Consider the following 16,437-nt stretch of genomic DNA (forward strand, 5'->3'; position numbering starts at 1 on the left):
AGAGACGGAAGCGCTCGGTTTAACGTGTGGTTTCTCGCCGCCAGCCTTTATTTTCGGTTTAAGTCAGTAACCCCGCTCAGTCGGCGCAACCCGTATTCAGATTCAAACAAACCACTACGGAGCGGGCAAGAAATGCGGACGCGCAGTGATGACGACATAGATGCAGTGTGCCCTGGTGTCTTTTTCCTGTTGCTAACATGAAAGTGTAAATACTTTGTACAATGTAAGTATGCCGTTTGGCGAAATCAACACAGGATTGTTGTATTTTGGTGTGTTGTTAGTAAAATTAACGGCAGTACAATGTTGGGCAACTACTTTTAAATGCGTTTTAATTTGCAGCGATGAACTGTCGCATGTTTCATCGCGACCTTCACACAGCTTCAGCTACACAATGCTATAGACGTTCCTCATGTGTAGCTATACAAATGCATTAGTGCCAATCAGCCCGGTGCCAATTGCAGGACTAAAAGCTGTAAGAACATCAGTAACGATAACAAAGGACTATTTCATGTTAAATTGCTATATTCCTCATTACTGACTACACGAGGTTCAGAAGTTAGTTTTAGTTTTAATGGATATTACTGTTAATTAATGTGTTTAATTCGGCACATTAAGGACGCACGTAGATTGAGTCAGTCAATCCAGATAAATGTTAGTCCTGTTAGTTAAATAGTACACCCCGCTTATCATGTCAGCTGTTTGACAGATGGAATAATTCATAAAAAATGTTAAACAGTTGCTCTTTAAGCTTAAAAAATGTGAGGACACATATATATATTGCATTTTATTTAAATATTGAACAGCAAATTAAACAATAAAATGAGCAAAATAATCAGTGAAATCCCCCCACGTGTGTTTACGTTCGTTGAACTGTTTGTTTGAGGAGGCAGAGCCATGCTCAGTGTTATCAGATACTCCACAGTGTTATTTTCTGCTCAAACTGTAAAGCGCACGGAGAGTACATGCGGGCTCACCAGCTGGCTTCTGCCGCTGGAAGAGGCAGAGGTGTATCCGCAGCTGCTGCTGTGTGTGAAATCTGCAGGATATGAGACTACAGTATCCCACTGAACACCTGTGCTTCGCCCTTTCTGCTTGAGTTGCCGTCTAAAGAGATCTGTCACCGTCCCACATCTCGGCCACAGTGTGGCCTGTCGTATCAGCTTGACAGGAAACCTGCCAGCCGTGGATGCCTGTTATGGGTTTGCATTAGAGGTGGTGGTCCACGGTCTAGCCTAAATATTGCAAGTGGAAAATGTTTGGATTTGGGTGAATATTTGGAGTAAGCGCACGACTGGCTCAAGGGATTAGTGGCACAATGGTAGCTACAATATGTGTCAATGATTTGAGGAAATGTACAATTTACATTTAAACACAAGTTACAAACTGTGTTTTATTAAAAGATCATTATGAGATAGTGACTGATTGATTGATAACTTTTTTCAACAGATTTCCTCCTGAAATTGGTCTTGACACTTCTCATAACAAAAGAAAAGATAAAAAAAAGAAAGATCTTTGTCTGGAAAAACGTAAATACAATAATATTTTCATGAAACGGAAAGGTTTCCTGTTTTTCTGTTGTCTTAGTTAATTGGAAATATGTCTGTCGCTTTGAGAGCTTGGACTCATAATTGTTGTTAAAATATGTTTAATGGAATTAGTTTGCACTAGAAATGGTGCCTTTCAGGCTTCCTGAAACATCTGGTACCTTTTGCTACTTTGGAATAGTTAAAGATGTGTGCAGTGCTGTTTTAGATTCCCAGCTTCACCTTCAGTCTCGACTTCTCCAAATGTATTTTTAAGCTACGGGATATATGCGCCTCAAAAATTGTCAAAACTCATTACATCACCTCACATTTAATCGAATCCTCTTGGTTCAGCCGAGGAACATCTTTTAAGCCACTTGTTATCCAATTTGTAATTTTTATCTTGTTGGCTTCGAGCTTAAAGTCGAACCTTAATCTGTTTATAAAGGCTAATTTGTGGCTAAAACGTTTTATGTAGTTTTGGGATGTTGTGTTTCTCCTTATAGGTAACAATTGCAAATGCACACCAAACAATGGAGCCAGGCGGTAGTGCACCGCAACCTGTTCACAGCCACTGACTGTGAAAGATGGGGCTTTAGTGTGTGTTTGTATCTGGGCTTAAATATCTTGTGCGGCTTGTGTGTGTATACACTGAGGGTCAGTAATACAGTTCGCAGTCGAGAGGCAGTGCGCGAGGTGGGCTGCAATTCATCCACAGGATGCCCGGGGCCGGTGTCATATTGTTGTGTTTGTGAATGGGAGGTTCCTCTTGAGGAATGCCCAAACAATTGTGCGTGGGTTGCTTGCAGAATTAGCTGCATTCATAGATTTGCGAGTGAAAGAGGAAGAGAAAGGACACGTTGGTGACTGAATGAGTGGAGCCGTTCGTCGTGTAGCCTGCGGAGATTATGGCAAAACGCTGCACAGAAGCAGTGATGTATAACGACGGGATTCGCAACAATATGGAAGCTACAAACCAAACGTATATGATTTTATCGGTCATCTCCATCAGGCAGCGGCCATTAAACTCGTTTCCACTGCTAACAAATAACTTTTCTAACAAATCTAGGTCACTCTGCATGGACACGACCTAATGGTTCCAACCCAATACCTTATAACAAATTATGTGTATGCAAAAACAATTATACTGAATAATTTGCATCATTAATAATAAAGTTCCTCCCCATCAAACGTTTACTTTAGCCTGCCATGTTTCTGCCGTTCTGCCCAAAACTTTCCAAACGGTTGTTCCAAAAATGACGGGGTACACTTAATTTTTCCCAGTCGCAATTTAACTCTTCCTGATTATTCCAACAACACACGAATGCTCTATACTGCCTTTCTGTGACTCATGGGATGTAAACTTTGTATTTTTCAGCCGTCGTGGGCTGCATGAAAGTTTTACAGGTATTTCCCGCCATTTCATAAACAAAAAAACTCCAAAGACCTGCTATAGATCTAATGTAGACTTATTAAGACCTAATATAGATCCACACATACAAGTGAACACTAATGCGTTCTGATATAACAATCTTGAACTAAATCTTAACTTCACGAAGGTTATAATAGTGGTCATTTGTTTAAAACAGCTGAAAGAGCGGCTGATTACATTTTGGTCAGTGGGCTGAACGAAATAATAGAAACACTTACATGTTTAATTCAGTCCAGATTAACAGCACCACAAACAACGTCCTCCAGTATGATCCTGCAGTTGAATGACCACCTTTCTGATGCTGTTTGGACATTAACTAAATATTTTATAACAGATGTGAAGGGAAGTTTACAGCCTGTTATGTATTATATCACCATAATTGTGTGAGTGGATACAGTGATTTATATTCATATCTTTGTGGGTGATTTTTTTTTATATTAAAAGTTTTATAAAGCAATAAAACAGTATTTTATATATATACATAATGTGTGTTTGTCACAGTTTCTCACCACATTAGAGAAAAGAGATCATGGTTCTGTGATAAGTTAGAAGAAGATGAAGGCCTACCTCCTGCTGGCTGATATGAGTTATTACCTCATTCTGATTTGAATATGAATGCTCATTGCGGTGATTTCAGTTTATTTCTGAATGATTTATCCCTCTATTAAATAATAATAATAATAATGAAAATAATCCAAACTCAGCTACTGTGTGCGTGCATGTATTTTACACTCTAATTTACACTCTGACTTTTCCCGTCCAGCCTGAAAACCTGTTGCAGTCATGACGTTGATTCAGCTGACCGCGCTGCGACCTCTTCTCTGTCCGTCCCTGCTGCGACACGTCAGGCCTCGCCTCGTGGTTGCCGGCCGTGCCGATGTTAGGCCTACACTTCTGTGCCCGGGCGCCACCCTGCAGCCTTCTCCTGCCGCTGCATGCGCCAGGCTGTACGCCACCAAGAAGGCAAAAGGTCAGTGAGAAGATCATTCTGAAATTCGCATGTGCGCGCCTTCTCTGACTCGGCTGGCTCGATCCTGAGTTTCTAGATTAAACGTCTTTGTCTGAGATATGAGTATCTGCTCTCTCCTTCTTTCCCACTCTTCATCCGCCAAGAAAAGGCAAAGGGCCAGTCAGCCAAGGTGAAAATTAATGCTGCTCTGATAGAAGACATCATCAATCTGGATGAAGTGAAGGAGGACATGGCCGCCGTTCTCGATGTCCTAATGGACGAGTTTACACGCAACCTCAGCATCCGGACCTCGCCAGGTACTCCACTTATCTCTCGTTCCTTTCCGCCTCAGACTCCGTCCCCCTCTCTCTGTTTTTGCTGGCCCGCGCCTGCTCACATCGTCCTCCTTATGTTTCCCGTGTTACTGTTTCAAGTTGCGCACACCGCAAAGCACACTTGACTATCAGGTTCAAAGCAAGTTTCCCACACCCAGCACCACAAGGTATACACACACACACACACACACACATACACACACACACACACACAACCGAGCCTGGACGTATTTGGACACTTGCGCATTAAGAGCCATTTGTTGATGTTGATGTGGAGATAGAGGACTTGGCAACAGAGTCCAGTTTTTGGCCAATTTGAGGAGGATTGAAGAGCCTTTTTAAAGGATAATAATAAAACAAAACAGAAATCTAATTAAAAGTTGTGAATAGTTGGATATAAATATCTTATCACAGAACTGAGATCTTAGACATTTGGCGAACGCGCCCAAACAGAGCCAGGAACTGATGGTAGTGAAAGAAAGCATCATCAGTAAAGGCTAACAGCTAAAGATTTTCATCGCCTTATTAAACATTATTAAACACGATGAGTGCAACTGTTTCATTTCTTTTGAACTCCTAGAATCTGTACTACAGTATCTCCCACGTAGTTCTTTTTAATTTGACTTTGTTCTTCTCAAATAAAACGTAGACTTGTCGTTTTAACGTCGTATCTATTATTTTATATCAAGCAACAGTAAAAAGGTGCAACTCCAGTTTAAACCAGGTGTGAATTCAGCTCTGACTGAATTCATCACGTTGCTGTGGCATCATGGCGTTTGTCAGTACATCGCGAGTGAATCTTTACTCCGGGATGAAAGTCTACCTGACGAAGAGCCCAAGGGCTCAACTCGAGGACGTACCTTGACCCCGGTTTGCCTTTTGTTTCCCCAACTACATCCAGGTCGTGACCCTTTGTCTCTGGGTTGTAACAGATGGGAGCAGGGCTGGTGGAGTCAGAGGCGGGGAGCGTAATAGAAGCTCCCGAGGGAGGAGGCAGCCGCCTGAATCAGACTTAAGACTGAAATCACCTTGAGTTTGTTTCATTTCGGATGCATGTGCGCGCGTGCTTTCCGTTTAGCGTTCGCACTCTGATGCAAAACGCAGAAAAATCATTTTGTAAAATTCTCTAAATCCTTCATTCATCAATCCATTTTTTTTTGTTTTTGCTGTGAGTCATTTTCTATGTTCCGCCCATCCCTTTGTTTTTTCCAACAGTTGTCAGCTTTAGATTTTGGCCTCAGTTCACAGAACGTTTTTCGATCTCTGGCTAACACCGTCGAAATCAGATTTTTTGCACCGACCCAAAAGGGAAGCATTTGGGGCGTGGGCGTCGACTCTTAAGGCTTTCCCTAACTCCTTTTCTCCCTTTTTGTCTCTTTCATCATTTGCGCTTCCATCCCTCCATTCTGTCATCCTCCCTGTCTTCCCCCTCGTTCCGTCCATCCCTCGCTGCTCCCCTCTGGTCCGCCCCCCCCCCTCTCCTCTGTCCAGCTGCATAGTAATCCGGGGAGGCAGCAGGACTTAGAGCTGACAGCAGAGATGAGATGGTGGAATGGAATGACGTCAGTCATCCGAATGTGTGTGTTTGTTCCATGAACCTCTCATCTGGCTCTTATTAAACTTATGAGAGTGTGCGTGGGTATGGCGCTACGCACTGCTGTGTGTGCATGCGTTTGTTTGTACGCAACGTACAACAGAAGGTCAGACAGATAGATGTAAAGGCAGGGGGGCAATGCCATGTCTACCATGTTGTGGTGAGCCGCAGATTGGTAATCAGTCTTGGAAACGCGGCCTGTTTCCATGAAATCATCGTTAAAGGTGTAGTTCGACGTTTGGGGATTGTGTCCTCACAAGTCACATGCTCGTAGATGGAGCCAGCAGACGGATTAGCCTAGCTTAGCATAACGGAAACTGGGAAATGACTAGCCACCATCTTCAAAGGTGAGAAAACATGACTCTTAAACTTCTTATTCTGACTCATTTGTATAATCTGACACCATTTAGTCAGTTATTAATTTAAAATAGTTTATTTTATATTTAATTGTTGCCGCTTTTGTGTGTGCACCTTTTCCAGTCACACTACCTGAACCACAAGATCACCACAATACCCAGATGTAATTTACAAATGGAAATGATTTTTTTATTCATTTATTTTTTATGGCAACTAAAACTAGAAGAACTTGTGATATTTAGGAAAAGTGTCTTTCCTTTCTGCCCGCCTCTTTATTTCTGGTCCCCGTTAGTGATCGTCTTGGAGTCATATTAAAATACCCGTAGAAAACAACAGTAATTGTGCAGATAATATTCACACATTCATATAAATTGACAAATAACGTCTTCATGCAAAAACGAAAATCATCCAAAATGAGAAAAAACAAAAAATGGATAAGAACCCCCTTCACCATCCACCCACGTTGCCCCCCCCCTCACTATCCATCTTTGTATTTAAAGAAATGACTGTCTGTCTGTCTGCCCTCCTAAAGTACTTGCAGATGTTTCGGTGCTCATTGTCAAGGCCCAGCTAACGAAGACAGACAGGCAGAGGGTTACGGATATGGGCACAAGTGGTATACACACACACACATATACACGGTTGGGGAAAATGGATGCTCAAAGTCAAAAGAGGGAGGCGGTATAACCGGCGCGGCGGTATGTCAGCGTTTCTACTGGTATCCACGTTATATAGAATCAGCCTTTTAATTTTAACTGCGTCTAATCTCTTATTGGTCTTTTTTTTTTTTTGCTCCTCAAAATCCTATGATAAATTGATCATATAGAGAAAATTGCACCACTGGCTCACCTCCCCTTCACCTCACTTTTCCACACACACACACACACACACATACACACACACACACACACACACACACACACCACCAGCACAGCCCCCACCGGGTAAGAAGGGAGGGAGTGATGTAAGGCAGAGGTGGAGAACAAGGAAACAACTGCGTCTGAGGTTAGCCAGATGGAGGAGAGGGTGAGGGGCGGATGGATGGAGAGGAGGGAGGAACGGGAGAGGGGGAGAAAGGGAGGGACAGAAGTCGGCGTGTGTTGGCAAACTTACCTTTGCGTCTTTCACCGTTTACGGTCGGGGAGACAATAGATCAAACGTACAAACGTACGTGGCTTCTCCTGCACATTCCTCTAGTCTGTCTGTTTGTGTATCTACGAGAGATTAAATGATTGACTCGTATCTGAGCAGAAATGGTTTTATCAGACTTAAAATACGAGAGTGTAATGTCCCTATTTGAAAGATTAAATGTTGACGTATGGATTGTTGACGTCCTAATGACAAAATAAGGACGAAACATGTGTGAATAAACGAAGTGATCACGTCCATTGATTTGTGTTTGTTTAGGAGCTCTGGATCACATCATGGTGTCTACTGAAGATGGGAAGTTCCCTCTCAACCAGCTGGGTCAGATCTCCATGAAGTCACCTCAGTTCATTTTGGTCAACATGAGCAGCTTCCCTGATGTAAGACGATCACACACACACATACACACACACACACACACACACACACACACACGCACACACGCGCACATGCGCGCGCACACACAAACACACACAGACTACAGTTACCTCCTACCGGTATCTGTTTGTCTCATAAGGACATGCGAGCAGTAACTAAGCTTTGTAAAAATAATCTACAGACAGATAGATGGTCCTCGCAGACAGACAAGTGAGCCAGACCACAACTCGAATCCAACATCCCTCTGTGTAAATGAAACACGACCTGCCTCCCTCTGTCCAACTGTGTCTCACTGTGTCTCACAATCAAATTGATTGATCACTCAGGCAGCCCTTTGTTCTGGGCTGAGAGATCGCGACCAAAAACTCTGTGTATGTGCGTGCCGCGATGCGGTTATGTCTGCGTGTGAGTTGTCACAGAATAGGAAATGACCTCATTTTACCCCTGGGTTAGGAAGGAATGGATTATTTTTTCTCGTTTTTCCTGCTTCTTTTCTCTCCCTCGTTTCCTTCGTGGATTTTTGTCCGCGGGGGCAACTCAACATTTTTAGCTGCCAGACTTTCTGGTGGTCTGGAAAATCTAAATGTGCTTTTTTTTTTTTTTTTTGCAATTAACACGACATTATGCAATCGCATATCCAGCTTGAGTAATAACTGATACAGTCGCCCGTTTCTGCTCCCTCCTGAGTCTCTTTGATGTCGTTAGTGATTGGACTTGTACGCTTGGCTCGCTGGTGTCACGTGTTCCTCATATCTGCTTCACTCACCTCCAGCAACTTTTGGCAAAAGTTCAGATGTTTGATTTTAACTGCAGTTATATTGCATATTATTATAATATATCTCAATGCTCCTTTGAGAAAATAATAATGACAAAAAGTGAGACGAAATTCAAAATTACTTGGATGACGCTATTCTACAAGTCACTTCATTCATTCATTCACTCACACAAACACAGTAAGCAGAGACACTATTTGTGCCTGGTCAAGAGTAACTTTGGTTCCAGTGTCTTGCCCCAGACCCTTGACGGAGCCAGGCCAACCGTGCATGTAGTCGATGTGCCACTTTACCATCTGAGCCACAGCTGCTCCTCATGTGCTTTGCAAAGGATCCTGGCACGGGGCAATACAATGGCACGCAGCAGTTTAGTGGTTGCTGGTGGTACTGCTGCTACCTGAGTTGAAAAGCAAAAAAAAACAATCGTTCAGTGTTAATGTAACAACATGTAGTAGGCTCACTGTTAATTTGCCCCAATGGTAAATGGTCATGTATTTCTATAGTTCAGTGACGCCGGTGATGCGTTACATACTTACTCTTAGTTACTCTAGTCTGACCACTTTTTTTTCCCAGTAACGACTAATCTAACACGTTACTATTTCCAAACCAGTAATCAGATTAAAGTTACTTCTCCAAGACGTTACTTCTCTTGCATCTCAGGGACTGACGTCACGTATGCGGCAAGTCACGTTTGCAGCATGAGGAGAACTCACGTGTAAGACGATGGAGCAACACAAGCGTAAACAACAATGGAGGGAGGAGAGAGATGAGCATTTTTGTGGACTGGAATAGTGGTTAGAGGCGCAGCTTGGAAGCCGGAGGGTCAGCGGTTCGCCTTCCCGAAAAAAGAAAAAAAAAGTTTAAAGTCTCGAAATCAAGACTTATAATAATGTGTATTTATAAATAGCACCAGGCCGAGTTTAATGTAGAATGTATATAGTAGGCAGGTAGGGGGTCCCTATCAACCCATTCACACACACACACTTTCATTCAGTCTGTCAATGTGACCGTACACAGCGCATCCCTTCAAATATCAACAGTGATAAATGTTATTTGTAGGCGCCTTTCAAAGCTCCCGACGTCATTTTACACAAACACCACAAGAAAAAATAGTTGTCTCCAAAGTGTCTCCAAAACCAAAAGCATGCTCAGATTAACTGTCCAGGCTGCGGAGCTTTGGAGCTAATCAGGAGCAAGTATTCAGACCATCTCCTGGGACTCCCCTGGGGGGGACGATATTGCCCTGCATTGTTTAAACAGCTCCATGGTGGCAGCTGAACAGCAGCTAAGCCGAGCTTTCTAGCTGAATATCTGGCGCGCTGCCTTTGTCTGGTCATCGTTCGGCGTTCGGTGTTCCCACACATGCTCAGATCTTCATGACAGAAGTCAGACATCCAAGCTGAGATGGTTTATGTTCCCTCCACAGTCCAATTAAAAAGTTTAAACATAGCGCAAGAATGTGCAGGGAAAGTGTATCTCGCTTTGTTGATCGCCGACATTTACCAAAAAACAACAGCCGAATACCTACGAGCAAATATCCAAATATTTGGGCGCAGCTGTAGATGTTTATTTCCCCCAAAAGCAGTTGAAGAATTCAAAAGCACTCGAGTGTTTTTTAACAGCGCAGATGACATCCGAAGCCTTTTGTTCGGGTCACCTGCCCCGCGAAAAAAAAAAAAACAAACCAAAAAAAAAACAGTTTTGTTCCATTTTATTTTTCAAATATCTTCCTGCACCTTTTATTTGCCGCAGCGTTCACCTGAGCGCTGTGGTTTCCTCCATTTGTTCTCCGCTCGCACAAACATTAAAACAACAAGCAAATCCAAGTATTTATCGACCTTAAATCTGGACATCCAGTTTTCAGCCCCGAAGCCAGCTAAATGTTTCTCCGGTGAGTCTTTTTTCCTTTCCAGAAACTCTAACCACAGACCACACACACTCTGACAGACACATTCATGCACACACACGCTACCCTGTCATGTCCTGCGTTGCCCGTGTCCCACATAGAGGTGAGTACCCAGAGCTAATAGGCTTATAATGACGCCTATCCATTACCAGGCGCTGCTGAGGCCCTGCCATTGTTTTCCATTCATTCATTAAGAGCAGCCTGGGAAGACACATTGGAACTAACAACAACTACCAGCATGCTTAGATCCGGAGGCAATTTGGTGCGTGTGTGTGTTGTCTTTCGCAACAGGAGTGCGTGTGTGTGCGTCCGCGTTTCAGCATCCCACCACGGGCTCTCGCGCGCATTCCTCCTCACCCGCCTCTTTTCTTTGAACCGAGGCCGCGAGCGTTTGATGTGAAACTTCAGTGTAATTTCTCTTCCTCCGCAGCATATTAACCAGAACCTGCGCGGCCTTTCCAGAGAAATTCCTCTCGTTTTTTTTTTTTTTTTTCTGCGTAACCACCGGAGTAGTCGGTTCGGAGAGGAAACGGTGATGAATTTGATGCTGAGAACAATCAAACATAGGTATGGGATGAATCTATCACCCCGCGCTCAAAGAGAGCAGCTAGAGGCCTGCTTTCCGGATGAGTTTTAACAAAGGGAAAGAAACCTCATGAATTAATTTAATGCGCGCAAATAAATTCCTTTAATCTTGCTGCCATTTCTTTACCCGGCGGAAAACAGCAGAAGGAGCTGTCGAGAAAGTGAGTGGTGGACTTAAAAAAAAAAAAAAAAAAGGAGGAGGAAATTTCTTTTTTCTTAAATTGCACATTCGCACACATTGTAAAGCTCCACAAAGGGAATTATCATGTGGTTAAGAGCTGTTTTCTCCAAGGACTGCGTGCTCTTTTCTTTGCCTTTCTGCTGCCCTGTATGCTGCCGTTTTTAAACAAAATGCAAAATGAGGCGTATTAGCTGATGTTATTCATCTCTGTGTGGCTGTGGACCAGCAGTTGTCTGATCCTGCGTTATCTGCGTGGAGCACAGCTGCATCTCCACCCACTGTCCACAGTAACTCTGGCTCATCCAAACGCATGATGCTCTTCTGTTCATCTCCCTCTGATCCTCTTCTTTCTTCATAAAGACGACAGATGGTGAAATGTTCCGTCTTCAAGAACAAGTTTTGAACAGCTGCTGGAAAGACGGAGGATTTCTGAATTTTAACATTTCTTTTAAGTTTACAGTGGGCAGCAGATATTCTCGACATTGTCCACTCTCTATTGCCTAGCTGCAAAGGAAGTAAAATTTGTAGCACAGATTTGTCAGAGTAGATCTGTGAAATTGAAAATTCATAAATGTTAATGTGTTAAGAAATCCCCCAGCATGTGTGACCTGCGACTGGCTGTATTTAGACGGACACTATAGTATTCCAGTAATGCTTAGAACATAGGCCTTCAACAGTGACCCCTACGGGATCCGTGGAGGTATTGCAGGGGGGGTTGTAAAATCTTTGATTGATTAGACATTTTTTATACATATATTTTTTTAATTTTACCCCCAAAATTAAAACACACATTAACACAAATGTAACATATTTTAGTAAAGAGAAGGCGTTACCACCACCCTATTGTTGCACATGAAAAAAAAATGAGTTTTTAGACCTTTGTGTTATTTGAATAACTTAATACTGAGTGCAAAATAATGATAATAATAATAATGTATATTTATAAATAACACTGGGTTTAATAAAGAACTCGTATAGTATGTAGGGGGTCCCTACTTAATCTCTCATCAGTTTGGAGGCCGTTGGCCTGAAGAACGTTGAAGACCCCTGACTTAGAATAAAAAGGCAGAAGAAATGCGTGGAGAAGCACTTATAACTTAACATATCATGTTATTAACTGATGATTTAAATCAGGTCGAATAAATCCTTCTCATCTAAATGTAGTCGAGTTAAACCCCGACCTGTGAGCAGCAGTAAACAGGACTCATAAAACCACAGTGCGTGTACTCTGTTGAAGGTAATTATGTTTAAATCTATCACGTTAATATAATTACTGTTTGTTCACAGGCAAATTTGCTAATGAGAATTTGAATTTAAACACAAACGCACATGTGTTTTCTGCCTGTGTGTCATACGCGAGCAGACTCTCCTGCGGGGTCGCCGGGGGTCAACACCCTGCCCTGCAACCTCTCAGTCCTGTCCCACGGGGCCGAGCGCTGACAGTGGCCCAAGGCACTTCCACACTACATGGGCTTCCCCCTGACACACACGCACACACACACACACATATACACACACTACATACACAACACCTTAATGGTTGCCAGCTGGAGCTAAGCCACTACCTGCAGTTGTAGCGCCACTCAAACCGTATATGTGTGTATGTGTGTGTGTGTCTTCCCCCAGGCCACAGCAGCAGCCGCCTGTGCCCTGAAAGAGTCCAGCATGAACCTAAACCCCGAGGTGGACGGGACCATGATCAAGGTGCCCGTTCCCAAGTGAGTTCCTTTCTGATACACAAACACGCCCAAGGCTCGAAAGGCTTTCCTCCGTTTAGCACTTTCCATCTTTTGTTTTCGCACTCAGTCAGTTACTCAAATTTAAAATACGTTTTCATTTTTTTTTTTTTCTTTTTTCTGCGCTATCCAACCAATTCTAAGAAGTCGGCAAATAATTATCAATAAATCAACAAAATAATCAACCCATTATGTAAATTACCACAGCTAAAATGTTAATGTAAATCTCGAGCCTGGTTTTGTGTTTCAGCCCATTAATAAATCCACCAGTCTCTCTGCTAGTTTCTGTAACTGACAGGTTTATTGACTTTTGCTTGTAGATGTATAGAGACCCTCGGTGTGTTGATGTGAGTTCTGGGTCAGTCTCTCTCTCTGTTCTGACGAGACCTCTCTCTCCCGCTCTTTCTCTTTTTCCCTCGGCCAAATCAAACAACCTCGCACGAAACAATCCGTCACTCACTCACTCACCAAGCCACTCCGTGTGTATATAAAGTATGTTTTTATACATACACACATGTGCATGTGAGTCGGCATGCATGAATGAACAGCCAGTGTTTATGTGCATGTATGATCATGTGCGCGCGTGTGTGCGTGTCTGTGTGTGTGCGTGTGGAGCAGCAGGTGTTAGTCTGGCAGAGGAGGGACACAAGAGTCAGAATGCTTTCCCCCTGCAATCAGTCTCGGCACGCTCCAAGCCTCCATTTGCATTTCCAAAGAGAAGGCGCTCCTTGATTGGCCCTGGAATCGGTAATTAGGCCGTATTGTTTGCAGTAAATAGTCGCTGCACTCGGATTGTTTGCAAATACTCCGAGAGGCAAAAACAACGAGAGGAAAAAAAAGCCAATTAAGGACAAAAAGGGAGAGCGAAATGGGGAAGTAGGACTTTCTGAGTGATTAACAAATGCGAAGTGAATGCAAAGTTGTTGGGATGACGGATGTTTCAGCTCTGGTCTGAGTCCTCGGGAAAGTGATTGTTGTTGTGATGGTTGCTGCGAGTTAAAGGGATTAGATTCCACGCTCACTTAGCATCCCCATTTGCACAAGTGAGGACATTGGTTTTCCTAGTTTTGTTTCTGCATATTGTTGTGTGACAGCACGTGAATGTCCATGAAATGTTGCTTTCTGGATAGCCATGATCTCACTGCGCGTTTTACTTGAACTCATGGGTATATTTTAAGCTAATATATTGATAATATTACACTTCATCTTAGGGCTGGGCAGTATACCGATTCATATCGAATACCGATATTATTTTTTCTGTTACGATATGTATTTTGAATATACCACTGTTTGAGACCAGACCATTTTAAGAGCAGCGCTTCGTAACGTGCATGGTGCAACTGCGTCACTGCGAGGTGGTGAAGGTGGAAAGGTCTGAAAAATGAAGCGGCAGAATGAAAATTGAAAAAAGGTACCATGTCGGTTGTTTGCGTATTTATTTGGGGTGACCAGACGCCCCCGATTTCTGGGGACACTTCCCGTTTTGGATGACCTGTCCCCCGGCTATAGCTGTCCCCAATTTTAGCTTTTTATGAATGAGAAGAAAAAAAAAAAGTTGCGCGCAGACTACAATTATTACGGTAGCCGTACATAGCAGTCTGTATCTTTAAATGTGAATAAATTTGTCTATATAAATGAAACTGTATTTGTCCCCGTTAATTCATATTATCTTCATAACATTTAATTCTCCTTTGAATATTTTTTATATCCGAGCTGTCCTCGGATGTCCACATCAGCAGGCAGTGCTAACACAGGGCCATGCGAACCTGTTTTTACTACTACTGTGGGATTATACTACAATATTTCCTCATCATCACAGTAAAATAGTCCATCCTTAGTCAATCTGCTGCTTTAATTCCTCTCTCCACCAGTAGAAAATGTGAACATGTCATACATGAAAAAAAAATACCGTCAGCATTTTGAAAAATACCTTATATATATTTTTGGTCATACCACCCAGCCCTACGTCGTCATACCTTTAAAAACGCACACCTGTGTCCCAAGGATTTTTACCTTCTCTGTTTCTCCTACCCATTGGTTCTAACTCTCTCCTGACATTTCCTCCTTTGTCCACAGAGTGACACGGGAACACAGAGAGAACCTCGTCAAGCTCGCCAAACAGTTGAGCAACAAGGCTAAAGACTCGGCGCGGAGAGTGCGCTCCAGTGCTGTCGCGCAGGTCAAAAAGGCGAAGGAGGGAAACTCTGAGGACACGATACGACTCATAGAAAAACAGGTATGAGACTGGAAGAGATGTGGCCGATAGCTGTAGTAATGGAAGTTCAAAGGAAGGTTGAAATTAATCTCTGGAAGACACACAATAAAATTAAAGCTAAAAGATAAAGCCACTTATTGAAGTAAAACCAAACCGAGCCCGCCATCGGTTCAGACTTCCTGTCAGTTTGCAGCTGTCATCCCTTGTTGGACTGACTTTAAAGTGCGCCCTAATGTGTATTTCAAATGCTTAGAACATTTTTCCATCTTTCCCTCTGCCTTTTCGTAGATTCAGCAGATGGCGGACGACATCGTGGCCGACATTGACAAAAAGCTCGCGGCTAAGACCAAGGAGTTGTTAGGCTGATCTCTGCGATTGGAGGAAACATCCATATCTTGTTCTTGATACTTTTTCCATTGGCTAGAAGGCGCACTATTATCAACATGTCTGTAAATGTGTTGATAACAGTGCCTCGATCATGTTGGTGAGGTCACGGACAAACACGTCTTTATCCGGCTATATGTGTATTTTTGGGTTCTTTTGGCAGACGCTCGGCCTGTCAACATAGCTGGCAGAGACTTTGTGATATAGCTGCGTAAGTGCAAAACAGAAACTGGCACGGTAACAACGGCAACGACAGACTGCGCGTCACCTCCCGCCTCCCTTGTTACTCTTCCTGTCTTCAAACAAACACCGAGCAAGGGACGAATGGGCTTTTAATGGGATTTGTGGGCCTCCTCCTAATCAAACCCCTTGCCACAGGGGCTGTCTGTTTATATAAAGCAAGCGCACCCGTCCCAATGTAAACTGGCTGTGGGTTTGTCTTGGTGGCAAGAGCGAGAGAGAGTTTGTTCCAGAGACGTAGGAGTCGACTGAACAGATACCAACTGCGTGTTGCCAAACATTTGTTTCACATTGATTCCAAGTCTGTTAAAAACGCACACACACACACGCAAAAAAAAAAAAAACGCCTTTAATTTCTGTCTAGGATTGATAATATGGCTACTCTCTTTTAAACACAATAAAGTCAAGAAAGCAACATTATTGATGGACTCCATTAAAGAAACTCTGCTTTGTACCATGTGCGTCATCTTGTTCTCTCTTGTTTTCTTTTCTTTTTCTCCACTTTTGGTTTGAAGTCGCCCCCTCCTCCATTAGCTAGAGTGATAATGGACTTTTCCTGTGGACGGACCTCTAGGTCCTGGCCGCTGGCACCACAATTGTCCATTAGGAAAAACACGCTTTTAATGTTGCGCTCTTGGCCGTCTTTGTCTTTAAATAGCCGCACTTTTAAAGCCACAGACAGGAATTGTAGTTCAAGTAGGTG

The 16,437-nt window shown here is 43.1% G+C and overlaps 1 protein-coding gene across 1 annotated transcript; it reads left to right on the forward strand.

The window, feature by feature from the left end:
• The first annotated feature begins 84 nt into the window (after nt 1–84).
• mrrf (mitochondrial ribosome recycling factor) lies at nt 85–16,188 on the forward strand. The gene is made up of 7 exons (XM_047569783.1): nt 85–223; nt 3,719–3,925; nt 4,069–4,221; nt 7,598–7,716; nt 12,786–12,877; nt 14,972–15,131; nt 15,399–16,188. The coding sequence occupies exons 2-7, from the start codon at nt 3,739–3,741 to the stop codon at nt 15,474–15,476; spliced, it is 789 nt and encodes a 262-aa protein (XP_047425739.1). The 5' UTR covers nt 85–223; nt 3,719–3,738; the 3' UTR covers nt 15,477–16,188.
• Nucleotides 16,189–16,437: the final 249 nt, after the last annotated feature.

Source organism: Mugil cephalus, chromosome 19 (genome assembly GCF_022458985.1).
Source record: "Mugil cephalus isolate CIBA_MC_2020 chromosome 19, CIBA_Mcephalus_1.1, whole genome shotgun sequence".
NCBI lineage: Eukaryota > Metazoa > Chordata > Actinopteri > Mugiliformes > Mugilidae > Mugil > Mugil cephalus.